The 25,742-nt window shown below is 62.2% G+C and overlaps 1 protein-coding gene across 3 annotated transcripts; it reads left to right on the top strand.

Moving 5' to 3' along the window:
- Positions 1–39: 39 nt before the first annotated feature.
- On the top strand, positions 40–25,742 carry RASAL1 (RAS protein activator like 1). Of its 3 annotated transcripts, none has more exons than XM_062182037.1 (21): positions 40–119; positions 3,188–3,244; positions 5,461–5,574; positions 5,732–5,793; positions 7,846–7,975; positions 9,974–10,055; positions 10,165–10,296; positions 11,520–11,608; positions 12,149–12,266; positions 12,403–12,556; positions 12,902–12,966; positions 13,208–13,320; positions 15,083–15,275; positions 19,160–19,297; positions 19,696–19,840; positions 20,780–20,952; positions 21,898–22,035; positions 22,112–22,247; positions 24,196–24,316; positions 24,980–25,056; positions 25,246–25,742. In XM_062182037.1, the coding sequence occupies exons 1-21, from the start codon at positions 55–57 to the stop codon at positions 25,380–25,382; spliced, it is 2,439 nt and encodes an 812-aa protein (XP_062038021.1). In that variant the 5' UTR covers positions 40–54; the 3' UTR covers positions 25,383–25,742. The 3 variants fall into 3 exon arrangements, with proteins under 3 accessions (XP_062038021.1, XP_062038020.1, XP_062038022.1); XM_062182036.1 differs by having other exon boundaries at positions 44–119; positions 10,144–10,296; XM_062182038.1 differs by lacking the exons at positions 40–119; positions 3,188–3,244; positions 5,461–5,574; ... (1 more) ...; positions 7,846–7,975; positions 9,974–10,055 and having other exon boundaries at positions 10,196–10,291.

Below are 25,742 nucleotides of genomic sequence, written 5' to 3'. Positions count from 1 at the left end.
GGTGCCGCCGGGAACCCGGACGCCCTCCGGCCGGAAAGTTTGGGGCTGGGCGCCATGGCCAAGAGCAGCTCCTTGAACATCCGCGTGGTGGAGGGTCGGGCGCTGCCCGCCAAGGACGTGTGAGTGCCCGCGGGGCGAGGGTGGGGCTGGGGTCGCCCCGCTGCGCGTGCCGGGCGGGTCCCCAGGACCTCCCTGGGCGAGAGGCCCCCGACCCGCTGCTGTGCTGGTGGGAGGGGGTACCCGGACTCAGCAGAGGCCCCGCCCTGCTCCTGGAAGGGGCGGCTTTGTCCCCCCACCCCGCCCCGTACTAAAGGGGGTTTTCCGGGGCTGAAGATGGCCTCGGAGGGGCGGCTTCTGCCGGAGCCGGGGAGGGGGCGGCGGCATCTCTTCCCCCAGGCAGGTGTGGGAGGTGAGGCTTCTCCAGGCCTGGGTGGGGACCTACCGAGGGATCCCTGGGGAGCAGCCCCGGGGGCGCCCCGGGCTCCAGATGGGCCGTGCCAGCCCCATGCATCTGGGTGCAGCCAGGTGGGTCCTTTAGACCCGCAGCTGTGAGCCTCCCGGTCCAGCGGCGGCCAGCCCAGCAGGGGCTCTCCATGGATGCCCAGCCAGGTGTGATGGAGTTGGGGGACTCTGGGGACCCCAGTCCCAGTCCCTGGCTGTGCTTCCCCAGGGCGGAGTCAGCACTTGCTGAATCAGCAGAAAGGGAGCCCCCCCCCCCCCCAGTGCTTGGCCTGGAGCCCAGAAGGGGCTCTGAGGGTGTGAGGGTGTCAGCACCTGAGACAGGTGCGGACATCTGCGAGGTGACCTTGAACCTGCTTCTCTCTCTGGCCTCAGTTCCCCATCTGGGCGATGGGAGCCCTGCACGGGGGTTTCCACCAGGAAGGCCAGGGTCTCACCCAGTGCTGTGAGGGAGGAGGAAGACCTGTTAGGGTTTACCTGTGGGCCAGGTGGGCAGGGACATGGGGTGCGAGCCTTCGAGCCTTCGCCTGGCTCCCGACCTGTCCTGCCTCGGAGTTCCTCACACTCCCGCCCCCAACACTGCAGCTGTGACACAGGGGAGCTGTTTAGAGCAATTTTAGCCACTCCAGCTCCATCAGCTTCCCCAAATAAACACGCACCTGAATAAGAGCAGACACAGCGAGGGACAGGTCTCCTGCCGCCCTCTCTCTGAGATGTCCCCTCAGAGCCCCTGAGACCCGCAGCCCGGTGCTGCGAGGGCCGCGAGCCCAGGACAGGGGGCCTGGCAGCTGCTGGCCACTGAGGGGGGCCCTCCAGAACTGGGTTTGCATCTCGCCGAGCCACGGCTGTTCCACCGGCCCTGGCTGGCTGCAAGGTCGTGAGTGGGTGGCGGGTGGCACCCTGGCCACCTGCTCACGGGACTGGGGCTTTTTCTGGGTTCCTGCGTGGCTTGGCCCCCTGTCCCCACTCTGGTTCCTGGGCCAAGGTGACTTTGGGCTGGGCCATGCCCCAGAGCAAGAATGAGGAGCCAGGGGTCCAGCCGCCCTGCCTCAGTGTCCCCGGCTGTCGGCTCCCTTCTTCCCAGGGGCTCCTCTCAGACCTGGCTGAGACCCCCTTGTCCGTGGGGGCTGCTGGGTGGGGGTGTTCTCTCCTCTCCTCTCCTTGGGGAGAAGGGTTTAGGGCTGGGGCCTGGGGGAGACACGTTACTCTTATTAATAAGAGCGGCTTCCAGCCACTGAGCACTTAGTGTGGTCCAGGCCAGAGCTTAACACTTCGTATCTTGGTCCTGGCTTCTCCATTTTACACCTGAGGCAATGAGGACCAGAGAGGCGAAGTCATTTGCCTAAGATCACACAGCGAGCTTTGAACCCTGACCACTTCCATGCACAACCAGACTGGTGACAGCCGAGGGGGCTGCTTCCTCATGCTTGAGCCGGGGCAGGGGCCGTGGGAGAGGCCAGGGAGGGGTCCGGGTCTGGAAGGGGCCACCTCCTCCCACCCCACCTGATGGGAGCCTGATAAGGCCCTTGTGCGTCAGAGCCCTGGCTCTGACCTGCTGAGCTCAGCTCCCAGGAGGGGCCTGGGGGTCAGGCCGGGCCCTGAGCCTGCTGGGACCCCAGCCAGCCTGACTCCGCGCTGCTGGGGTTACCCAGTTCCACGGGCCCGAGGCGGAGCCACAGGGGATGCAAGGGCGGAGACTGGCTGGCACCCAGTACGTGGTGTGCAGACCTCAGAGCACCCACCCAGACGGCCCGAGACCGGGGGCGTGGAGAGGGAAACCGAGGCACGGGCCGGGCTCACCTGGACACTTAGTGCCCACATCTCTCTTCCCTGGCGTTTGTGGATCTGTGACAAGGGCAAGGGTGGGGTGGCAGAGACGGCATTGTGGCTGGGGCTCCCGGAGAGGCAGGGGGGCTCTGGCTAATGTGTGTGAACCCCTCAGGCCTTTCGTCTCCAGAGAAAGTACCCCACAAATCCATCCACTGAGCCATGTCTCCGGTGAGCCAGCCTCAGGTGGGGAGGCTGGGGGCCAGCAGGGAGCAGGCTCTCCCCCTCCCCAGGAGCCCCCACGCTGTGGAGGAGACAGACACTAAACACAGCGAGAAATAAGAGAGCAAGATGACGCCCACAGGTGTTTGAGGGATGTTTCAGCCAGGACAGGGTGGTCAGGGGTGGCTTCTCGGAGGAGGTGATTTTCTGATTGAAGCTTGAATGGGGAGTCGCCTCCCCAGGACACCCCGTTGACATGAGAGGCTGGGGGGGCAGTACATCCCCAGTGGGGGTGAGCTCTGGGGCCCTCTCCCCATGTCTTATCCCTGTGACTCCCTGCACACCCTTGAAGGCATGTGCTGGTGTCAAGCCACATTTCTAGAGTAGAGAAAGGGAGGTCCAGGAGGGGATATGCTAGGAGGTGGAGGAGCCAAGGCGCTGATGGCTCCCAGCCGGTGCCCTGATCACTGCTTTGGGCTCTCTGGGGCCAGGGCCCCCGTTTCTGTGTGTGGGGGCTCAGAGATCACCAAGGCGGTGGGCCAGGCCCATGGGGTGTCGGTGGCCTGAGCAGTGGCGACCTCTCCTGCTGGTCCCCTGAGGTCCTGCCTCTTTATGGGACCTGCTGTGTGACCCTGGGCGAGTCCCCTGCCCTCTCTGGGCCCGAGCCTCCCCTGTCTGGGTAGGGAGGGTGGATGTGGCTGCCTCCTCAAGCCATTCCTTGGACACCCTCTTTCCACAGGTCTGGGAGCAGTGACCCCTACTGCTTGGTGAAGGTGGACGACGAGGTGGTGGCCAGGTAAGGGGGAGGCGCTAGGCCCAGCGTGGCCGGGAACAAGGATTCTCACTTGGAGGAGCCGGGGGCATTGCTTGCATCTGGGGGACTCATGGCCTGCAGGTCCTGCGCTGGGCCCTGGGGTCCCTGGGATTGGATCCCTGGGGTGCCAGCTCCTCACCCCGCCCCCAGCGGCCCCACCGTGCAGCCGGACGCCTTTCCCCGGGCCCAGTGATGTCCCCGCCGCTCCCTGGGGCTGAGTCAGTGGCTGCCAGCCGGCCCCGCCCACGGTGGCCTCCTCCGGAGACGGGCATCTCACGCTTGGCTGGACTGGTTGGTTCCGGGCCTGCTGGGTGCTGCGGGCACCGGGCCTTGGGGGCTGTGCACTCGGCCAGCTGGGCCTGCTGGCGAGTGTGTGTGGGGGTGTTGCGGGGCTGGCGTGCGTGCCCGGGAGCTGTGTGCACGTCCTTGTGTGAGCGTGGTGTGTGTGTTTTCCTGCACACACGTGGGAGCATGCGTGCCTGCCTCGCTGGTCACACGGGTGGCCATGTGAGCACGTGGGAGTGAGTCCTAGAGAGGGGCGTGGGGCCAGGCCGGGCTTGGCGTCCACCCCCCCAGGCCAAGGGACAGCCCTCGGCCCCTGTAGGCCAGGCGATGGCGGGGGGGCAGTGAGGCCTTGGTTCCCATGGAGACAGCATGATTCAGGATGCTCCTGGCACTGGTTCTGGTCCACATGGACCAGGAGCTGGGAATGGGGAACCTGCATGGGGCGGGGTCAGCCCAGCACCCTCGCTGGCCCCTCCACTGTTCCCCTGGTACTCGGGGTGCCCCCTCACCCCATTCCGTGATGCCTGCCCCACGCCTGCAGATTAATTTTCTCTGTGACCTCAGGCTGCCGTCTCCCCTTCTCTGGGCCATGTGGGGCCTCCCGGCTCAGGCACTGGGGAGCCAGGGGAACCCCTGTGTGAAAGAGGGGGGTCCATCGGAGGTGGTGGCCCTGGGCAGGGTGGGGCGAGCAAGGAGTGCACGCCTGTGCCTTGGGGGGGGGGGATGGAGCAGCAGGTGGGGAACCAAATTTTGCAGCCACTCACGTGGGTGTGTAAGGCGGGTTCTGTTTCCTGTCAGGTAACGGGAAGTGCCACTGCCGCGCTTCGGGCAGAGATGCTGTGTGCGCTGTGCCATTTCTGATTCTCGGGCGCTAAGCTTCCCCTGACTGCCCCCTGCCTCCCGTGTGCTGCACAGCCCTGTGAGCTCCATCCCCGCTGACCATCCCACCCCTCCTTTCCCACCGGGCACTATCTTGTTTGTTTATTGAACTCACCAGGCTCATTCTGCCTCTGGGCCTTTGCAAGTGCTGGCCCAGCTTTCTGGATCCTTGGTCTTCAATTGTCTCTCCTGGAAAGCTCCCTGACCCTCTCCATCACCACCCCCCAGACCTAACCAGGTGCCACTGAACTCACACCAGTCATAGAGATTCTCCCACTGTGTCCCAGAGAGGCCGCCTGCCCGTGGTGGGGGGTGGCCTTGGTCTGCAGAGCCCAGCACTGGCTTAGCCCACAGTCGGGGCAGGGGCTTACGGAGTGGATGAGTGACGAGAGAGGAAGAGTGTGCATGTGTGTGTGCGTGTGTTCACGGGTGTGTTCTGCACACAGGTGAGTGTGTGTCCGGGAGTCCCTGCCCCCCCCCCCCCCGTGGGACAGCGTGTTTTCTCTGTGTCTGCCCGCATGTGCAGATCTGTGTTTGCAAACACGTGAGGCTGCGTTTCTAGCGATCTCTGAGGGTGCATTTGGGCACCCGTGCCTGTGTGAGTGTCTTTGTGTCTGTGAGTGTCTCCCTGCCTCGGTGTGTCTTGCTGTGTGTGTATCTGCATGTGTGTCCCTGTGTGTGTCTCTGGTCCCTTAGATGTGCCCTGGGGCCCTGTGCATGTGTCTATTAGGATCATGTGTGTGTTTAACCCCATGCCTTAGTTTACTCACCCATAAAGTGGGCAGAATAGAAGTACATAGCATGCAGGTGTATGATGATAATAATTGAGTGTTGAGATCTCGGGGGTGTGTTCGAGTCTCAGTGGGAGGGTTGGGGTTAGTGTGTGTCTCTATGCCTGGGTTCGTGTGTGTGTGTGCCTGTGTGTTCCGGCGGGATCTGGGTCTAGGTCCTAGGTGCATGTGTGTGTATGTGTTTGAATTGCCGGCTTTCAGCCCCTGTGTGGCCATCGGCCCCAGCCCCGTGTGTTTTTGCAGGACAGCGACAGTCTGGCGGAGCCTGAGCCCTTTCTGGGGGGAGGAGTACACGGTGCACCTGCCCCTAGACTTCCATCACCTGGCCTTCTATGTGCTGGACGAGGACACCGTCGGGTGTGTGGCTGGGGCAGGTGGGGGTCCCCAGCCTGGCACTGGGGAGGTGGGACATGGGATCGCATCCCATGGCAAAGCAGCCATCTCTCCAGCCCTTGCCTCCTGCCCCTGGGACTCCACGGGTGGGGCGGGGCCTCACCTGCCCACCTCTCCACAGGCATGATGACATCATTGGCAAGATCTCGCTGAGCAGGGACGCAATCGTGGCTGACCCCCGAGGTGAGAGGGGCACTGGCCCCTGTGGCCGTGCCCAGGGCGGGTGTTTGCAGGGGCACGGAGCCTCCCGTGGGACTTTGTCTCGACTGTTGTTTTTATCTTGAAGTGTCCATTCGGTTCGTTTGTTGAGCAGTTAATTAATTTGCATGGCACAATATTCAAATTTTATAAGCAATGAAACTTCGACTTCCTCTCCAGCCACTGGGTCCCCTTCCCAATGCTCTGTGTCTCTTGTGTGTCCTGGAGACATTTTAACAATGTGCTGGCATTCCATTGCAACAGGGAACATTGTAACCGGTAGCAACAGAATAGGAAACAATGTAACAGCAGCAGGCACTTAGCGGGTGCCTCCCGTGTGCCACACTTCCTATGAGATGGGTATTCTGATCATGCCCATTTCATCCGTGAATAACGGAGGCACGTAGGGTTAAGTGACTTGCCTAAGCGCACACAGAGTCGTTGGGTTTGAAGGGAGGTCGTCCCGCTGTGGACTCTGCTCTCAGGGCGGCCGCGCGAGTTTGCTTTTCTCTGAGAGCAGTAGGAGTATGCTCACTCGCCCGTTTCTTTGGGATCTCTGTGCTAACTCTGGCGTGCGGTGGGGCCGTCGGCTATTGACTGGTCTCCTGGGGACGACACCAGGGCCGGTGACTCTCTTTCCCTAGCTCAAATCCTGCCTGGTGCAGCTGTGACTTTCCATGTAGGCAAGGCACGTGTGCCAGTCTGGCAGATTCCTGCAGGTGCTTGTGCTGGGTCACTGACACGTCACTAACACATCCTGCTGGGGAGCAGCTGAGCCTTCACCCGTCCCCACGGCCTTGCAAACGACGCTGAGGCTTTTGTACACAAGATTTATTTATTGATTTGTTTGAAAAGTAGAGTGAGAGAGAGACAGAGACAGAGACAGAGAGAGGCAGAGAGCTCGCTCTTCTGCTGGTTCGCTCTCTGAATGCCCACGATGGCCGGGGCTGGGCCAGGCCCAAGCCTGGAGCCCACAACTCCTTCCAGGTCTCCCACGTGGCAGGGTGGGAGGTGGCAGGGACCCAAGTACTGGAGCCATCACCTGCTGTCTCCCGTATCTGAGTGCTGGTTTGAGTCCCGGCTGCTCTACACCCGGTCAGCTCCCTGTCGATGCGCCTGGGAAGGCCGTGGAGGATGGCCCAAGTGCTTGCCCTGCCATCCATGTGGGAGACCCACATGGCTCTGGTTGGCCCGGTCCTGGCCACTGCAGCCATTTGGGGAGTGAACCAACAGATGGAAGATTTCCCCTCCCCCCTGCCTTTCAAGTATATGAAAAATAAATACATTTTTTTTTTAAATAAAAGAAGGGCAGTCATTTGGTGCCATGGCTGAGCTACTACTTGGCAGAGTGCCTGGGCTGAGTCCGGCTGTGCGCTCCGTTCCAGCTTCCTGCCGATGTGCACCCTGGGAAGCAGTGGCTCAAGTACTCCAGTCCCTGGCACCCACGCGGGAGACCCGCATGGCGCTCCTGGCTCCCACCTGGCCCAGCCTCACCTGACGCAGTGGATGGGAGCGCCCTCTGCCTCTTTGCCTCTCTCCTCCGTCTTTCAAATAAAGTTAAGAAATAACAATAACGGGAGCACAGTCTGTACTAAGCACGATCTAAGGGGTGCTTACCTCGACACGTTATGGTGAGACTGTACAACAGGGAAGGTGCAGTCCCAAAAATGAGAGAGCAGGGGAGGCCGCTTTGCGAGGAGCTGCCGTGGGCCCAGAAGCTGCCCGCCTGTAGCTACGGTAGAAGCTGGAATGCCCCTGGAGGAGGGGGAGAGGCAGGCAGGATCTGTGTGAGGGCAGCACGGGTTGGGCTCAGTGCAGGGGCTCCCTACGTGCAGGTGCATGTGCAGGTGTGTGGCTGGGAGCCCCGGCCCCAGAGCTGTGCACCCTGCCTGCAAACTCCGGCTCAGCCATTCGGGAGCTGCGGGGTTGGGGGCACTGCTCTCCCTCCCCGGGCCGACTTAGGAATGTTGGTGGAGTGTGTAGGAGAGCGCGGTGGCCAGTGAGCATGCGCAGGTGCGAGGTGCATGTGGCCTGCAGGGATCGACAGCTGGATCAACCTGAGCCGCGTGGACCCGGATGCCGAGGTGCAGGGGGAGGTGCGCCTGGCCGTGCAGATGCAAGAGGACGGGCAGGGCCGTCGGCTTCGCTGCCACGTGCTCCAGGCCAGGTAGGCTTCTGCGGGCGGTGGGGAGCTCTGGGAGTCAGCCAGCTCCCTAGTCTGGCCTTTGGGACTTCCTCACTCCACTGTGGCCAAGCAGACCCAGCTCACGGGCTGGCAAATTCCTAAACCACAAGGCACCCACAACTCCTGCTTGAGTTCCCAGGGGCCAGCAAACAACGGGCCACTCAGGATGGTCCTGCAGGTGAGTGCAATGGACAGGGACCCAGTTCATTCATGCGTAGGCAGAAGAGCTGGCTTGTTGGTCCGTGTGCCTCTCATGGCCTTCAGGTATGGCTGGATCCAGGTACCCAGGTGGCGTCAGTCCGGTGTCTCTGTCTTTGTGCTCTGCTGTTCTCGGCAGTTTCTGCCCAGGTGGGGGCAGCCTTGGAGCCGGGGCTGGCATCTGACCAACCACAGAGCACCTCCCAGTGAGGAGGAGCGTCCCTTTCTCCCACGTCCAGCCCAGGTCCAGGCATTGGCGCTCAGCTGCTCGGTCTAGGGCGCACATGTGTCTCTGAACCGAGTGCCCTGGCGGAAACCCCAGAAGGAAGGTGAATGGAGGCCCAGCAAGTGCCTGGGATGGGCCCGGGGCGTCAGGGGCCCGCCTCCTTGGCCCTGCGGTCCCTTCCCCTGCGCCCCACTCCTCCCTCTTCTGCTTCCTCGAACACCTCCCATCGCTCCTTCCTCGCTGCCCCAGCCCATCCTCACCCAGACTGGGGAGAGTAGTCTGTATTCCTGGCTTGCTGTGTGACCATCAGGCTCTACCCTGCCCTCTCTGTGCCTCTCCGGCTGCCTCCAGATCTCTACTGCTCCCCCCGCCCCGCCTAGGCTTTAACCACAGGGGTCTCTCTAGAACTGGGGTCAGGGTAGGGGGAGGCAGAACCCAGGAGGCAGGGGACAGGCTACAGGACTTAGCATGGGGCGGGGGTCCTTGCCTGCCCACAGCCCCCTTCCCAGCCACAGGGCTGTGTGGGATCCTTGCAAGCATGCGAGGGACCGACTGCTGTCGCTTAGCAACTGGGCTGGCGCCTAGGAAACCGAAGAAGGCTGTGGATGCCAGGTTGGGGGTGGGAAGGGCACAGGAGGAAGCAGGCGCCCCCATCCCGGTGGGGGGCTTCTTCCTGGATCTGAAGGCCTCAGGAAGGAGGATGGGAGGTGCCTGGGGTGAGACTGGGCGTTTCTCATGGCAACCGCCTATGCTTTCTTCTTGGGTCCTAGGTAGGGTGTGGGTGTGTGTGTTTGTTGAGTGAATGAATGGACTGAGCGCTCACCACCCTCCAGTGCTGTGCTGAGTCTCTGTTAACCCAGGCCGTGTGAAACTGGTCCTTTTTTACGCTCATTTTCCAGACGAGGAGACCGAGGGTCAGAGAGGCGAAATGACTTTTCCCAGAGTGGCCCAGCTAATGAGCGCAGAGCCAGGCTGGGAGCCTTGCTCGCCCGTCTCCCTGCAGGGCCTTCAGGGAAATAGCACCCTCCTCCCAGTGCAGCTGCACCCCCTGGATTCTGGTGCGGGGCCCGTGCCTCAGTTTCCTCTTCCTGGTGCCTCCGCAGAGGGTGCTGGGAGGCGGCTGGAAGACCCTGGGCTTGGCCAGGCAGGCCAGTGGTCCCGCGGTGGACCAGCTCGTTGCCTTGGGAACCGGTAGCATTTGCATTTCATTTATTTGAGAGGCAGAGAGACGGAGCCCTCTGAGTCTCTGGTTCACTCTCCAAATGCCCACAGCAGCCAAGGCTGGGCCAGGCTGGCTGCCAGCCAGAAACTCCGTCCAGGGCTCCCACGTGGGTGGCAGGGACCCAGCTGTCGGAGCCGTCACCTGCCGCCTCCCTGGGTGTGCACCAGCAGGAAGCTGGAATGAGGAGTGGAGCTGAGCTTCATCCAGGGCCTCCGGCGTGACCCGTGGGCGTCCCAGCGGCATCCTCGCTGCTGAGCCCCTTCTTGCCGAAGCCCGGCTTGGGTCTTGGTCCCGGAAGTTCACATGTCCTCACCCTTTTCTCATCCATTCCCAGAGACCTGGCCCCCCGGGACATCTCCGGCACGTCCGACCCGTTCGCCCGGGTGTTTTGGGGCAGCCAGAGTGTGGAGACGTCGGTGAGTGGTGGGAGCAGAGCCAGGAGCTGGGCGGGAGCGGGGCCAGCGGTGTGGGGGGGTTCCTGTCGGCTCCCTCCCTCCCTCACAGACCCCTGCCCCCCCACTCCAGACCATTAAGAAGACGCGCTTCCCACACTGGGATGAGGTGCTGGAGCTGCAGGAGACGCCGGGCGCCCCGGCCCCGCTGCGGGTGGAGCTCTGGGACTGGGACATGGTGGGCAAGAACGACTTCCTGGGCATGGTGAGCATCCCCCCTCCATGAGCTCCCTCCAGGGTCCCCAGGGCCTCCAAGGTGAGCATCCCCCCACCGTGAGCTCCCTCCAGGGCCCCCAGGGCCTCCAAGGTGAACATCCCCCCCCCCCCCCGTGAGCACCCTCCAGGGCCCCCAGAGCCTCCCTGGGGGCAGAAAGGAGAGAAGGGTGGAGCCTCCTGGGGCTCAAAGGGTGGGTGAGCAGCCTTGGCCTGGCCTGGGTGATGGAGCTTCATCGTCCCATTGTACAGGTGGGGAAGTGGAGGCCATCTGAGGTGCTGGAAGCTGCCTGAGGTCACGGGCTGGGCCCAGAGTCCCGTCCTGGGACAGGGCTCACAGGATGCCTCCCGCAGTGTGCCTCAGCTTAAACATTTCACTGACCCTTCACGCTACCCAGTGAGGTCTGGACTGTGTTACCCCCATTTTACAGATGGGGAGCTGAGGTTCACAGGCTAAGTAGCCTTCCCAAGGTGATGCGACTAAGAAACAGCAGAGCCAGGATTTTTTTTTTTTTTAAGATTTATTTATTTATTTGAAAGGCAGAGTTACAGAGAGGGGGAGAAGAGAGATCTTCCATCCTCTGGTTCACTTCCCAGATGGTTGCAACAGCCAGGGCTGGGCCAGGCTGAAGCCAGGAGCCAGGAGCTTCTTGCTGGTCTCCCATGTGAAGGAACAGGGGCCCAGGCACTGGGCTGTCTTCTGTTGCTTTGCCCAGGTGCATTAACAGGGAGCTGGATTAGAAGAGGAGCAGCTGGGACTCGAACCAGTGCCCGTATGGGATGCCAGCATCTCTGGTGGCAGCTTAACCCACAGCGCCACAGCGCTGGCCCCTTTAATACAACCTGGCTCCAGGCTTAGATCCTGGCCCGGCTCCAGCCATGGGGGGCATTTGGGGAGTGAGCCAGCAGATGAGAGATTGTCATTCCACCTCTTCAATAAATAAATGAACATGCAAATTTAGAAACAGAGCGGGTGGGGCTCGGGGCCCCCTGGATCCTTTCAGCCTTTAGAGACGTGCAGTTCGGGTCCCTGACTCCAGCAGCTGTGTGACCCTGGGCAGGCCACACCACCTCTCTGAGCCCGGGTTTCTTCAACTGTCGGTTAAGAGTCCCCTGGAGGCCCTCAGTGCCTTGAACGGAGCTAATAGTTCAGGACTCGGAACTGTGAGGGGGTGGGTGGGGCCGGACTCTGCTGAGGGTCTGTGTCTCCCCCAGGTGGAGTTCTCTCCTCAGGCCCTGCGGCAGACGCCGCCCAATGGCTGGTTCCGCCTCCTGCCCTTCCCTGGAGCTGAGGAGGATGCTGGGTAAATGTGGTGTGGCGGGAGGGGGCCGCCCCCACGCAGTCGCCAGGCCACTTCTCTCATTCGTACATTCATGCATTGACAGCTATCCACTGTGGGGGGTCCCTAGCGGGGTGCTTAGGTGTGGCCTGTAGAGTCCACTGCCCACGTGTGGGCCTGTGAGCTCACATTCGATGTGCTCAGAACTGTGCTCCTTCCACACCTGCCCACGCTGTCCATTCTCACACGTATGGTCTATACGGTCACCATCACTTCACACCTGCCCACACCTGTTCAGCCTGCCCACGTGTCTCTACACCTGCACCATTCAGTTCTGTCCACACTGCCTGTTTCCACTGGCCCCGTCTTTCCATCCTGGCCACACCCATTTGTCCTGTCTGTATTTGGCCCCTCCTGTTTATACCTGTCAACATCTGCTCACACCTGTTCTACTGGCCACACCTGTGCGCACCTGTCCGGTCTGGCCAGCATCCCTGCACCTCACCTGTGTTTACACCCGCCTGTTGGGGTTGTCCACACCTACCCACACGGACTTCCGGTCAGGGGGACCCTGGGGGCCCTGCGGCTGAAGGTGCGCCTGACCGAGGACCGCGTGCTGCCGCCCCAGTACTACCAGCCTCTCACGGAGCTGCTCGTGGAGTCTGTGCAGGGACCCTCGGAGGTGGGTGCGTTGGGCAGGCGATGGTGCCTGGGGGGCGGGGTCATGGCCTTCCACTCTCTCGGGGAGCTGCACCTGGGCCCTTCTGCCTTGAGGTTCCCTGCCCCTGGTCACCTCTTTGGTCCCCTGTTCCTGCCAGGAGGACATCGCCAGCCCCCTGGCTGTGCTGGAGGAACTGACCTCAGGGGACTGCCGCCAGGACCTTGCCACCAAGCTGGTGAAACTCTTCCTGGGCCAGGGGCTGGCCGGGCCCTTTCTGGACCACCTCACCCGGCGGGAGGTGGCTCGGACCAGTGAGTTGCCGCCCGAGCCCCCGCCCTTCCTCCCCAAGGATGGTCAGCAGGAGGGGCCCGGAAGGAGGAATCGGGAGACCCCAGGCAGAGGCCGGGGCACCTGTTGGCCAGCGACTCTGTGCTGTGCACCCCCAGACTCCTGTGGGGATGGCCTGGTTTTGCTACTCCTGAGCCATGGGGCCCCGGCAGCTCCCTTAAGCACCATGAGCGTCTGTGCTGTGACTGGGGCTGAGGGTTCTGGTCTCTGTGACGCCCTCAGAACCCTTGCACCTTGGGCAAGTGGGCTGAGCTGGGTCCTGGCCCCCCAGACCCCAGCACACACATCCCCCTTCCCGGTCCTCCCAGCTGACCCCAACACCCTCTTCCGCTCGAACTCTCTGGCATCCAAGTCCATGGAACAGTTTATGAAGGTGAGTGGTGGTGGCCCTCTGGGGTCCAGTGGTACTTCCTGGGCAGGGGGGGGGGGGCTTCCCAGCACCTTCCTGGAGCTCAGCTGGCCTCAGGCGACCCCAGGTGGCTGAGTTGATGCTGAGTGCGGGTGCGCCCCAGCCAGTGCCCTTGACCCACCCCTGGACATGCCCCGTCTCCCTCAACCTCTCCCTGCATGCCTCGACCTCAGCCCTGCCCCGTGTGGTGCCCCCTGCCCCTCAGCTCGTGGGCATGCGCTACCTGCACGAGGTCCTCAAGCCCGTGATCAGCCGCGTCTTTGAGGAGAAGAAGTACATGGAGCTGGACCCAAGCAAGATGGACCTGGGCCGCGCGAGGTGAGCAGAGCCAGGGGAGGGCCTGGCCCAGAAGCCCCGCCCACCAGGAAGCCCGGCCCCACCGTGAGCCCCACCCCCGAAAGCCCAGCCCCCGGCATCCCCGCCCACGGCGAGCCTGGCCCCGCTGGGTGCTGGGTCTGCGCCATGTGCGCGTGCACCTGGCTCTCTGGGCTGCGTGGGCGGGACTCCCAAACGGAGCTCCCAGCTCTGCCGGCCTGCTGGACAAGTGGCCTTGGTTTTCTCTGAAACGTGGGGCGGGGCTCCTGCTTCAGGGTTAGGGGAGTTGTCCACCCAGGCCCTCGCTGGGGAGCGCACCCACAGTTCCAGCTTTCCTTTTTAAAGTTATGTGTTCCTTTAGTTGAGAGACAAAAAGGAGGCTCCCATCCACTAGTTTACCCCCGAATGCCCTGAGGGACGGGGTCTGGGCCAGGCCAAAGCGGGGAGCTTGGAGCTCAGTCCACCCCGCGCACGTGGGTGGCAAGGACCGGGACATCTGGGCCATCAGTGCTGCCTCCCACAGTGGCGCCAGTGGGAAGCTGAGCTCAGGCCCTGGGCTAGGGGATGCGGGTGTCTGAGGTGGTGGCTTAGCCCCTGCACCAGGTGTCGCCCCAGACCGGTTGTTTCTGTTCCTGTGGTGCTGGTGCTGGTGGGTGAGGCCGTGGTGGGGGTGTGGACCTGCCTGGAGCACCCGTGAGAGCGGGAGGAAGCAGAGCGGCTGTGGGGTTCAGGCCATGCCTCTGGGGTACTTCCTTGTCTTTCCAGAACCTTGCCCACCCCAGACAGGTTGGGTCTCTTCCCCTGGGGCTGTAGGAGCTGGCTGCTTGGGCAGCCCACCAGGGACAGTGCTGGGGACAGGGGTCTCTCCTTCTCCCTGGGCCCTGCCACACCTTCCGAGCACCCAGAGGCAGCATCAGGACCCCCTTTGGCAGGTGGGGAAACCGGATCTCAAAGTCCCACAGCAAGGAAGTTGCAAAGTGGGGTTTGAACGCAGGCCCTGGGCAGACGGGCAGAGTCCTTGTGGGGCTGGAGCTGAGGGCTCCAGCTGACGAGGGGGCACCCATGGGTGCCCACAGGGAGCACCAGAGACTGGGCAGGGCCAGCGGCAGGCAGACTGGAGCAGGCAGCCCTGTTTGGGTCTCACCTCTCAGGGCCTCGGTTTCTTTGTCTGTTAGATGGGAACAATCCGGCTCCTTAACCCCGCCTGGTTGCCAGTGGGATGAAATGAGCTAGTGCCACAGCTTAGCTCGTAGGCTCTGGGAAGCCCAGCCTGGCCCCTGTGGAGTTCTGTGTCTGGGTGTGGGCAGGGCAGGCCCTCCCGCTGCAGAGAAAGGTGGAGATGAGCTCACTGCAGATAGGGAAGTGCCATTGTGTCATCCACGCCAGGAGACGATGGGCGAGTGCCGGGCTCGGGGAGGAAGAGTGGGGCTGCAGCAGGGAGCCCCCGGCCGCCCTTCCCCTTCCAGGGAGAGAGAGAGAATCAGAGGACGCCGTTACTGAAGGTGACCCGCAGGGTGGTGGAAGACAAAGCACTGGGTGGTGACAGAGAAGGGGACGATGACGCTAAGATGTGCAGAAGGGGGTCATTGGGATTCGGTGGCAGTGTCCCGGGCAGGGGGAGCAGCCAGTGCCAAGGCCCTGGGGTGGGACAGCACAAGGCTGCAGGGGAGTGGCTGGAGGGAGGCTGTGCTGGTGGGTGGCTGTGGGGAGCACTGGTGAGTGGATGCTCTGCTCCGACACTGAGGAGCTGTACCGGTGTCCCCAGGAGGATCTCCTTCAAGGGCGCGCCCTCAGAAGAGCAGGTGCGGGAGACTAGCCTGGGACTGCTGACGGGCTACCTGGGGCCTATTGTGGACGCCATTGTGGGTTCCGTGGGGCGCTGCCCGCCCACCATGCGCCTGGTCTTCAAGCAGCTGTTCCGGAGCGTGGAGGAGCACTTCCCCCAGGCGGAGCACCAGGTGCGCCCATTGGGCAGGTGGGGCGGCTGAGCTGGGGGGAGGGGCAGCGCAGCTCCGAGGAGTCAGAGCAGCGGTGGGGCGGCCTTGGGCCCTGGCAGGAGTGGGAGGCGACCCTCGGGTCATCGTAATGTGGCGAGGATGCTGGCGCTGTTGCAGCCCTTGCAGGCGGTGTGCCCTGGCTTTACGTGACATGTGTTCTTGCTACCCTGTCCAGGGCCCACATCCACCCCGTGAGAGGGAGGCAGTGCAGGTCCCATTTTACAGGGGAGGGCACTGAGGCCCAGAGAGGGTCAGTCGTCTGGGCAGGAAGGGGCGGTGCCGGGCTGGGCACTCACGCAGGTGGGCTGGCTCCTGAACCTGTACATAGTAGAGCCTGGCACACAGTAGGTTTTTAAACCCCAGCAGGGTGGGGTGGGGAGCAGCACCCAGTAGGTGCTCAGCAGGAAACATTCAAGATGAAATGGAAAAAGTCCTTGCGTTGCTAGTGCCTGAGAAGCGTTGATACCGAAGCTCCAAGGCAGACCTGCAGGGGTCAGGCAGGTGCGGGCAGGAACGAAGGGGCCCGGTGTGGAGGGCAGGGAGAGGCAGCGGCTGCCAGAGGCGGAGCCCCCGTCGCTCTACCTGCCATGGTGGGATGAGTCCTGGTATCGCCAGATCTTCCGAGGGTTTTTTGGTATTAAATATTCTTGTCCTTGCTGAAATGTTTTCTGTTTTTAAAATTTTAAAAGAAATCATATTTATGATTTGAGAGGCTGACAGAGACAGACAGGGAACTTTGCTGGTTCCCTCTCCAGATTTCTGCCGTGGCCAGCCCAAAGCCTGGAGCCAGGAGCTCCATCCACGTCTCCCACGTGGGTGGCAGGGATGCAGCTGTCTGAGCTGTCACCTGCTGCCTCCCAGGGTGCGCAGTAGCAGGAAGCTGGGATTGCAAACAGAGCCGGGACTTGAACCCAGGCCCTCTGCTAGGGGCTGCAGCATCCCAGCTGGCATTTTTTTTTTTTCTTTTTGACAGGCAGAGTGGACAGTGAGAGAGAGAGACAGAGAGAAAGGTCTTCCTTTTTGCCGTTGGTTCACCCTCCAATGGCTGCTGCGGCTGGCGCATTTCGCTGATCTGAAGCCAGGAGCCAGGTGCTTCTCCTGGTCTCCCATGCGGGTGCAGGGCCCAAGCACTTGGGCCATCCTCTACCGCCTTCCCGGGCCATAGCAGAGAGCTGGCCTGGAAGAGGGGCAACCGGGATAGAATCCAGTGCCCCAACCAGGACTAGAACCCGGTGTGCCGGCGCCGCAAGGCAGAGGATTAGCCTGTTAAGCCACAGCGCTGGCCCCAGCTGGCATCTTAACTCCTGTGCCAGGTGCATGAGGACAAACCCTTCCCCGATTTTTTTTTTTTTTCAAAGCCAGCATTGTGCATGGTGGATGTCTGCGGGCTCTCTCAGTTTTAAAAGTTGGCATTGATTCACCTAAAAGAACTGAAACAAGCAAAACCTGCTCTGAGCCAATCATTCTGCACAGTGGGGGGGCGTGGCTGGCCTGCGGGGGGGGGGGGGCGGCCCTCACCTGAGACGCGGGGTTTAGTGCTCTGCACACCTGCCAACAGGTGACGCCGGGCGAGGACCGGCCCTGACCGAGCTGGCAGTGCGGGGCCATCCGGGAGTTGGCTGCTGCCTCCAGCCCAAGGGGAGCGCTCTGATTCTTGCTGCATAACTGAGGCCCAGAAAGGCAAAAACACCCTGGCCAGGGGGCGTGGACTCCGGGCCAGGCCTCTAGACTCCCGGCTGGGGTCCTCCCCTTACCCCTGTAGGCTGGCGCTGGCCTGGGCTGGGCTTGGTTCACTCTGCACTTGCAGGGCTCTCGAGGGGGCTGGTGGCGGAGATGCTAAGTGGGGCACAGTGGGCATCGGGGGAGGGGGGACTTGGGGGAGGCTGCAGACAGCCCTGCCCTTGCGGCGCCACCCACGTGTTGCCGTCCTCAGCCCTCAGGGTGGGCAGAGCCCCTGCCTGGTGTTGGAAGCTGCTGCCTACCCAGGGCACCTCCGGGTCAAGGTCCCCTGTGGGGCTCATGGTCAAGACCGAGAGGCCCTGGTGTGGGGGGGTGGCAGGTGCACACCTGGGAAGGATTTTGCCTCGCGTGTGAATCCAAGCCCCAAATAGACCCAGGAGCACACTCTCCGGCTAAATATAGCGGAGAGTGTGTGAGAGGTGGAGGGGGCTGGGGTGAGGGGAGCAAGACGCAGCCTGGAGGAGCCCCCCCACCCCCACCCCGAGCCCGCTGTGCTGGAGCTGGGGACGGGCCTGGGACTCACACAGAGCCGGATTGCCTGGGCTTCCTCATCTGGAGGATGGAGCTGGTGGCTCTGACCCCCATGGTGGCAGCAGGAAGATGACTGATAACTCAGTTCCTGGTGCCCGGGGGACCAGCGCCCCACGGGAGCTGCTGTCGAGTGGCAGCAGAGTGTGCACAAGAACAGAGTTCAAATCCTGCCTCTGCCGCTTAGAGCAGTGTGGCCCCGGCCAAGTGACCGTCCCTCCTTGCGCCTTTGGCGCTTCCTTTGTAAAGTGGGGATGCAATCCCAGGTGAGCACTGGAGAGAGAAGTGTCCCGAGAGGCAGCCGGCCTGTTGCAGATCTTACTGGAAACCGCAGGCCTGCCCTTGGCTGCTGTGGCCGTCAGCTGTGTGGCCTTGGCCCAGGCACTTGACGCCTGTGAGCTGCTGCTTCCTCACCAGTACCGCGGGAGTGACGGTGGTGCCCCGACAGTGCGTGGTACAGGGCCTTCTCCCAGGACTCTGGCTAAGTCTGATTTTGTGGGGTTGCTGTGGTTATCTCATTTTCTAAGGGGAGAAACTGAGGCCCAGAGGAGGAAGTTCTTAGGCCAAGCGATCTTCTGACCCACTTCTCCTTGCATTACCAATTTCTAGTTTTTTTTTTTTTTTTTTAAGGTTTATTTTTATTGGGACTGGTGCTGTGGCGTAGTAGGTTAAGGCTCTGCCTGCAGTGCCAGCATCCCATGTGGGTGCTGGTTCGAGTCCTGGCTGCTCCTCTTCCAATCCAGCTCCCTGCTGATGTACCTGGAAAAGCTGCTTTTCAAATAAATTAAAAAATAAATATGTTTTAAAGATTTATTTATTTATTTATTTATTTACTTATTTATTTATTTATAAGAGGCAGAGTTATAGACAGAGAGAGAGATCTTCCATCCACTGGTTCACTCCCCAAACAGTCACAATGGCCAGAGCTGGACTGATCCGAAGCCAGGAGCCAGGAGCTTCTTCTGGGTCTCCCACATGGGTGCAGGGGCCCAGACACTTGGGCCATCTTCTGCTTTTCCCAGGCCACCAGCAGGGACTTGATGGGAAACGGAGCAGCTGGGACTCAAACCGGTGCCCTATGTGTTGCTGGCACTGCAGGCAGTGGCTTAACCCACAGCGCCAGTCCCTCTAGGGTTTATTTTTTAAAATATTTATTTTTAGAATTTCTTTAAAATATTTATTTATTTATTTATTTGAAAGGCAGAGTTACCAGAGATGGAAAGGCACACACACAGAGACACACATATACTGAAGTCTTCCATCTGCTGGTTCACTCCCCAAATGGCTTTGGCCAGACCAAAGCCAGGAGCCAGGAGCCAGGAACTCCATTCAGGTCTCCCATGTGGATGCAGGGGCCCAAGCACTTGGGCCATCTACTGCTGCTTTCCCAGGTCCATTAGCAGGGAGCTGGACTGGAAGAGAAGCAGCTGGGACTGGAACCAGTGTCCCTATGGGATGCTGGCGCTGCAGGAGGTGACTTAACCTGGGCCCCAGTTCCTATGTTTTTCTCCTGCTGCTTTCCCAGTTGGGAAGGGGGTTCTGGGCCCCTCTCACCTGCCGCTCCCCCCCCCCTGCAGGATGTGAAGTACCTGGCCATCAGCGGCTTTCTCTTCCTGCGGTTCTTTGCGCCGGCCATCCTCACCCCGAAGCTGTTTGACCTCCGGGACCAGCACGCGGACCCCCAGACCAGCCGCTCGCTGCTGCTGCTTGCCAAGGTGCCAGCAGCGTGGTCTCACTTCCTGGGTGCTCTCCGCCAGGGCACAGCAAGGTGGGAGCAGACCTGGAAGGAACACCTGCTGAGGCTCAAGGCACACATTCTGCAAACAACTTTCCAGGCGGAGCGTGGAAGGCAGGCTAGCAGACGTTTACACCTTAGTACGAATTAAGCCATCATTTGCAAAGCAGCAATAGCCAGAGGTTCTGCAGGCTCCGGAGCATGCAGGATAGGGCCGGGCGGTCCTGGGTGTGTGAGGGGGTGGCCTGGGACGACGTGAGCCTTCTCTCTCGGGCACTGGATTGGGAGGCAGGACTTGGGGGCTCTGTCCTGGGCCTATTGAGAGGGCTCCCCTCTGTGGTGACCTTGGCCCTGGCATCCTCTGCTCCTTGGCTGCAGGCTGTGCAGAGCATCGGGAACCTGGGCCAGCAGCTGGGCCAGGGCAAGGAGCTGTGGATGGCCCCGCTCCACCCCTTCCTGCTGCAGAGCGTCTCCCGCGTGCGGGACTTCCTGGACCAGCTGGTGGACGTGGATGGGGACGAGGGTGAGTTCCTGGGGCCCTGCTACCCCACCCTGTCCCCCTGCTAGAGGCCCTCAGCTCCCCCCCCGCCCTGTTTCTCAGCCCTGAGAATGTGGATCTACTAGTCACTCAGTTAACAGCTCCAGCACCTACTGTGCTAGATCCCAGAGGGGCATGGAGCTCAGGCCCCGACCTCCAGGGAGGGGTGTGGCTGGGGTCAGGCACTGACCAACACACATGAGGCGCCTACTGTGTACCGGGCGCCGTCCTCGGTGCCAGGGAGGAGGCAGAAGGAAGTCCTGCTCTGGGCAAGGGGTATGAATGAGATGGACAGTGAATCGCAGGGGTGGCTGGGGAATTGTGGGTGCTAGGGGGGAAAGTGGAGGGAGGCAGTGGGGGCAAGGTGATGAGAGGTGGCCTCACCGCAGGACAGAGCGGAGAGGAGAGTAGCCGGGCAGGGGACAGTGCGTGCAAAGGCCCTGAGGTGGGAACAGTGTAGCGTAAGGAGGCCAGAGGAGAAGAGTGAATGGGGGTGCGTAGGGAGCAGGGGTGAGGTGGGGCCAGACCATGGGGCATTCACAGGTGGCTCTGGTTTGGAGTGGAACAGCCCGGGTCATGACTCAGGTGGGCCCAAGTCACAGGGGCAACCTATGACACAGGGAGCCCTGGCTGTGGCATGAGGGGCTCCCTGTGGGGCTTGGGAGAGGCCAGTGTCCCAGGTCCCTGAGTGTGGCTGGATCCAGGACACCTGAGGACTGGGCCCTGGCAGTCACGGCGCCCCCTGCTGGCTGCCTGTGGCAGGAGAGGATGGTCAAGGCCCCCCTGCCCGCCCCCTGCCCCTGCTCAAGGACTGGGGTCCAGAGTCGGGGCGTTCACCCTCACGCCTTGTGGGGAGCAGAGAACCCCGATCATCCCGGAGGGGAAGGGCTCACCACCCCCCACCTCCCGTCTCCCCATTCCCAGAGGCAGGGGGCCCGGCCAGGACGCTGGCTCCACCCTCAGCGACGGTTCGCGAAGGCTACCTGCTGAAGCGCAAGGAGGAGCCGGCTGGCCTGGCCACTCGCTTTGCCTTCCGGAAGCGCTACTTCTGGCTCAGTGGGGAGAGCCTGGCCTACTCCAAGGGCGCCGAGTGTCAGGTGGGCCGGGCCCTCCATGCAGGGGCTCCAGGGTGGCCGCAATGCCCACAGTGGGACGGGACCTCAAGGCACCAGAGCGACTGCACACTCTGGGGACAGGCACCCCCTGCACAGACCCACACACCCGTGCCCTTCAGTGTGTGCACACGCACGTGTCGCCCAGACGTGCCCGTCTCGGCGTGGACACACCCCGGCAAGGACCATCCGCGGCCTAGCCGGGGTTCCACAGTCTGGACTCAGGTGAGCGTGGCTGTGCTCAGGCTGGGGCCGACTCTGCTGCACGGTGCACACATCCAGGCAGACCTTACTCCCCTGCTCCCTTCTCAAGCCGTACTGAGTGCCCGCTCTGGGCTGTGCCCCTGTGGGGTCCCTGTTCCTGTGGCTGGGGCACTGTTCACAGCCAGCACGGAGCCGGCAGCCCTGGACCCTGCCGCGTCCTGCGTGTGCGCCGTCCGTGATCGCCTTTAGCCCCAGCTCCCAGCTGCTGTGTTCCCAGCAGAGTGTAGACCGCGGGCGGCAGAGTGTAGACCGCGAGCGGCAGCCACCTCCAGGGCTCCCGGTTCTGCTTCCCCGGCTGAGTGGCCCCGTGCCTCAGTTCCCCCATCTGCGAGTTGGGGGCAGCAGCAGCTCAGCTTCGGGAGTTTGTTGTGACGGTCAAGTTGGCTGAAGCCACGTGCCCACAGGCGCCCTAAGTGCCGTGGGAGTGGCAGGTGCCGCTGCTGTCGGTGCTCCTGTCGCTAAGAAGCAGTGTGGCATCTAGGACGGCCAGGTCCACCAGGCAGCGAGCTGTGGGCAGGACGGGGCTCCGGGCACAGCCGCTGCGCACGCCCACCCTGCACAGTTTAATGGTCCCGGCTCCGGGGACTCCACCGAGTGCACGCACTGGGGGAGCTGTCCCTGGTCCTGGCCACGCCGGCTGCGGCCCCCAGCCTGCCTCTTTCCCAGGCTCGCTCCTGCATCCCCGTCTCCCACATCCGGGCCGTGGAGCGCGTGGATGAGGGAGCCTTCCAGCTGCCCCACGTGATGCAGGTGGTCACACGGGACGGGGCGGGGCCGCTGCACACCGCCTACCTCCAGTGCAAGGTAAGCCCTACAAAGTGCGGGTGTGGGACATCCCTGGGACCCCCACCTCCAGGCCCTGATGGCCCCACCCCTGCAGAACCTGAACGACCTCAACCAATGGCTGTCGGCCCTGCGCAAGGCCAGTGCCCCCAACCAGGACAAGCTGGCTGCCTGCCACCCTGGTGCCTTCCGCGGCGCGCGCTGGACCTGCTGCCTCCAGGCTGAGCGCTCAGGTGAGGAGGCGGGCAGACTGCGGGCTCCGCCCTCCCACCTATCCATCAGCAGGTGTCCGTCTCTCCCAGGGCTGGCTGTGCAATCTTGAACAAGTTACTTAACCTCTCTGTGCCTCAGTCTCAGCTGTGAAATGGGGTGACAATAGTGCTGACCTCTGGCGGCTGTGAGGAGTAATGATTTCATTTTTTTAAAACATTTGCTTGTTTATTTGGAAGTCAGAGTTACAGAGAGAGATCCGCTGGTTTACTTCCTAGATGGCCACAATGGCCAGGGGCTGGGCCAGGCCAAAGCCAGGAGCCAGGAGCTTCATCCGAGTCTCCCCTGTGGGTGGCAGGGGCTCAGGCACTTGGGCCATCCTTGCTGTCCCAGGCCATCAGCAGCGAGCTGTTGGAAGTGGAGCAGCCGGGACATGAACTGGTGCCCATGTGGGGATGGCTTTACCCGCTGCGCCACAGCACCAGCCCTGTGATTTCATTTCACACGAAGCACTTAGAACACTCTTTGGTGCATACAAATGATGCTTGTTCAGTACGAGCTACCCTCTTCAGAGTGGTGTTTGGTACAACAGGCAAGACAGCCCCGGGACACCCACGCCCCAGCTCAGAGTGCCTGGGCTTGAGTGCCAGCTCCTCTCCCAATTCCAGCTCCTCGCCAAGACCTCAGCAGACAGCAGGTGGCGGCTCAAGTACTCGGGCCCTTGTCCTCCACGCGGGAGACCTTGGTGGACTTCCAGGCTCTTGGCTTCAGCCTGTCCCAGCCAAGTGAGTGGGCACTTGGGGGAGTGAACCAGCGAATAGAAGATCTGTCTCTCTGCCTTTCAAATAATTTGTTTTTTGACAGGCAGAGTGGATAGTGAGTGAGAGAGAGACAGAGAGAAAGGTCTTCCTTTTTGCCGTTGGTTCACCCTCCAATGGCCGCTGTGGCCGGCGCATCGCGCTGATCCGAAGCCAGGAGCCAGGTGCTTCTCCTGGTCTCCCATGCGGGTGCAGGGCCCAAGGACTTGGGCCATCCTCCACTGCCTTCCTGGGCCATAGCAGAGAGCTGGCCTGGAAGAGGGGCAACCGGGACAGAATCCGGCGCCCCAACCGGGACTAGAACCCGGTGTGCCGGCGCTGCAAGGCGGAGAATTAGCCTGTTAAGCCACGGCGCAGGCCACCAATGCCACATTTTTAAAAAGGATTTATTTATTATTTGAAAGTCAGAGTTACACAGAGAGAGAAGGAGAGGCAGAGAGAGAGAGAGAGAGAGAGAGAGAGAGAGAGAATCTTCCATCCACTGGTTAACTCCCCAGTTGGGCGCAGCGGCCAGAGCTGCGCTGATCCAAAGCCAGGAGCCAGGAGCTTTTTCCAGGTCTCCCACACAGGTGCAGGGGCCCAAGCACTTGGGCCATTTTCCACTGCTGTCCCAATTCATACCAGAGAGCTGGATCGGAAGTGGAGCAGCCGGGACTTGAACTGGTGCCCATACGGGATGCAGGCATTGCAGGCGGTGGCTTTACCCACTACGCCACAGTCCTGGCCCTATCAGTACCACACTGAGGCTTTTGAGAGCCCAGAGAATGCCTCTGACATAGTTCCAGGATGGGGGATCAAGGAGGGCTTCCTGGAGGAGGTGGTGCTAAAATGTGATCTTAGTGGAGCATGTGTGAGGCAGAGAAGTTGGAGTGGGGCTTGGGGTGAGGGAGAGCGTCCCAGGCAGAGCACATGGCGCAGGGCTGTGGGGCTGTAGGGGCCAGTGAGGCCGGAGCCTGGGATGCAAGGAGGAAGACAGGGGCAGGGCTGATCCCGGGGTGTAGGCAGCGGCGCTGGGGTGGCCAGGCTACTGGTGGGAGGCAGTGTTGAGTCTGAGGAGAGGCTTAGAGGCAGGAGGGGCAGGGCTTGGTGACCCCTGGGCCACAGGGGACCCTGGAAGTCATGGGGGGGGCTACGATGGTTCTTGTCCCCCCAGCTCCCGGGTGCAGCCGCACCCACTCGGCCGTCACCCTGGGGGACTGGAGTGACCCGCTGGATCCCGACGCGGAGACCCAGATGGTGTACCGGCAGCTGCTGCTGGGGCGGGAGCAGCTCAGGTGGGTGCCCGCCCAGCCCCTTCCGGGGCACAGCTGCAGGGCCACCCCTGGGGGAGCACTAGGTGTCCCCCACGCCAGCCTCAGAGCCACAGCTGGGCCTGGGGGGCCTTTACTTCCAGGGACACAATTCCCCTAAAGCCCCGGCCCCCTGGGCTGGCCTCGGACCCTGGATGTGTCCCTTCCCCGTCGAGGTCTCAGGATCTCTGCTGTCCTGCCTGGGCTCGGTTCCTGCTCCAGCCCCGACGGTACCCTTGAGCACAGAGCTTCACCTCTCTGTACCTCAGTCCCTCCTCTGGGAGAGGGAGAGCACAGGGGTGCCCACCTCTGGGGTTATAGCGAGCACCACACGCGCTTGTGTAGCCAAAGCCACCGTAAGCTTTCCGTAAGTGTTCCCGGTGGTGGTTGTGCTGTGTGACCCTGGGCAAGTTACTTTACCTCTCTGTGTCTCGGTGATTGTGTAAGTACCCGCCTATGTGAGTGTGTTGTGACAGCTGAGCCGGGCTAACCATGCCAAGGGCTCAGCCCAGTGCCAGGCACTCCGGGGATGTCAGCAGTGGCAGAGAGGATGATGAGGGTGATGCCTGGGGACCTCTCCAGAATCTTGGGTAGGCGCCGGGCTGCGAATCAGGAACCAGCCTTGTCTTTCCCCCTCTCAACTTCCAGGATGAAATTCCTGGAGGAGCCCAGCTTGGATTCAACTCCGGAGGCAGACACAGGGCAGGGCTCCAGTGGCATGGGAGGTAAGGGGTTAACGAGGTCCCCCCCCCCCGCCCTCCCCAGGGCCTTTCCCGAAAGAGCCCACCCCTGTCCTCCTGCTCTGTGGGGGCCTCGGGGGCACAAGGCAAACCCGCAGCTCCAGAAAATCGCTGGGTGCAGGTGGTCGCGTCTGCCGGGCCGGCTGAGCCCCCGCGGCCCCTGTCCCCTCCCAGGGTGCAGTGCTGTCCTGGCCCGGCAGAGGGCAGCCGCGGCGCGCCTGCTACAGGTGCTTTCGGACCTGGATCGAGCCCACGAGGAATTCCAGCGGCAGGAGCAAGGGAGGGCGGCCCCGGGCCCCCGAGTGCCCTGAGGAGAAGCCAGGGCCCGCCCGGAAGGAGGACCAGGAGTCGCGGCACCCAGGAGCACCCGCTTGGCTGTCCTGCACCTCTCGAGGGTGTGGCCTGGAGGCTCCTGGAGTCACACCCGGCCTGGAACTCGAGGCACGGAAGTGCTGGGGTGGGGCCAGCCTTGCACTGAATGAGTTTCATTCCCCGGCTGAATCGGAGCGGAGTGCACACGGGAGCCTGAGTTGCCTGAGCCGGGAGTGTCCGCTCCCAGAGGACTAGCCTCCACCCCCACTGCCCAGGCCGAGGTGGCCCTGAGCTGCTGGATCCAGCTGTACCTGATTTCCTGATGCCCGCGTGGCCTTGTTGCCCCAGACAGGCACTAA

The sequence above is a fragment of the Lepus europaeus genome, chromosome 23 (genome assembly GCF_033115175.1).
Source record: "Lepus europaeus isolate LE1 chromosome 23, mLepTim1.pri, whole genome shotgun sequence".
NCBI lineage: Eukaryota > Metazoa > Chordata > Mammalia > Lagomorpha > Leporidae > Lepus > Lepus europaeus.
Note: the sequence above shows the minus strand (reverse complement) of the source record. Positions and strands in the feature narration are given on the sequence as shown.

Bases quoted from the DNA above. Each gene is read 5' to 3' on its own strand.
- RASAL1 (XM_062182036.1), top strand. From the start codon at position 55: ATGGCCAAGAGCAGCTCCTTGAACATCCGCGTGGTGGAGGGTCGGGCG. The intron at 12,267-12,402 runs GTGGGTGCGTTG...TGTTCCTGCCAG, and splicing joins CTGTGCAGGGACCCTCGGAG to GAGGACATCGCCAGCCCCCT. The intron at 19,298-19,695 runs GTGCCAGCAGCG...CCTTGGCTGCAG, and splicing joins CGCTGCTGCTGCTTGCCAAG to GCTGTGCAGAGCATCGGGAA.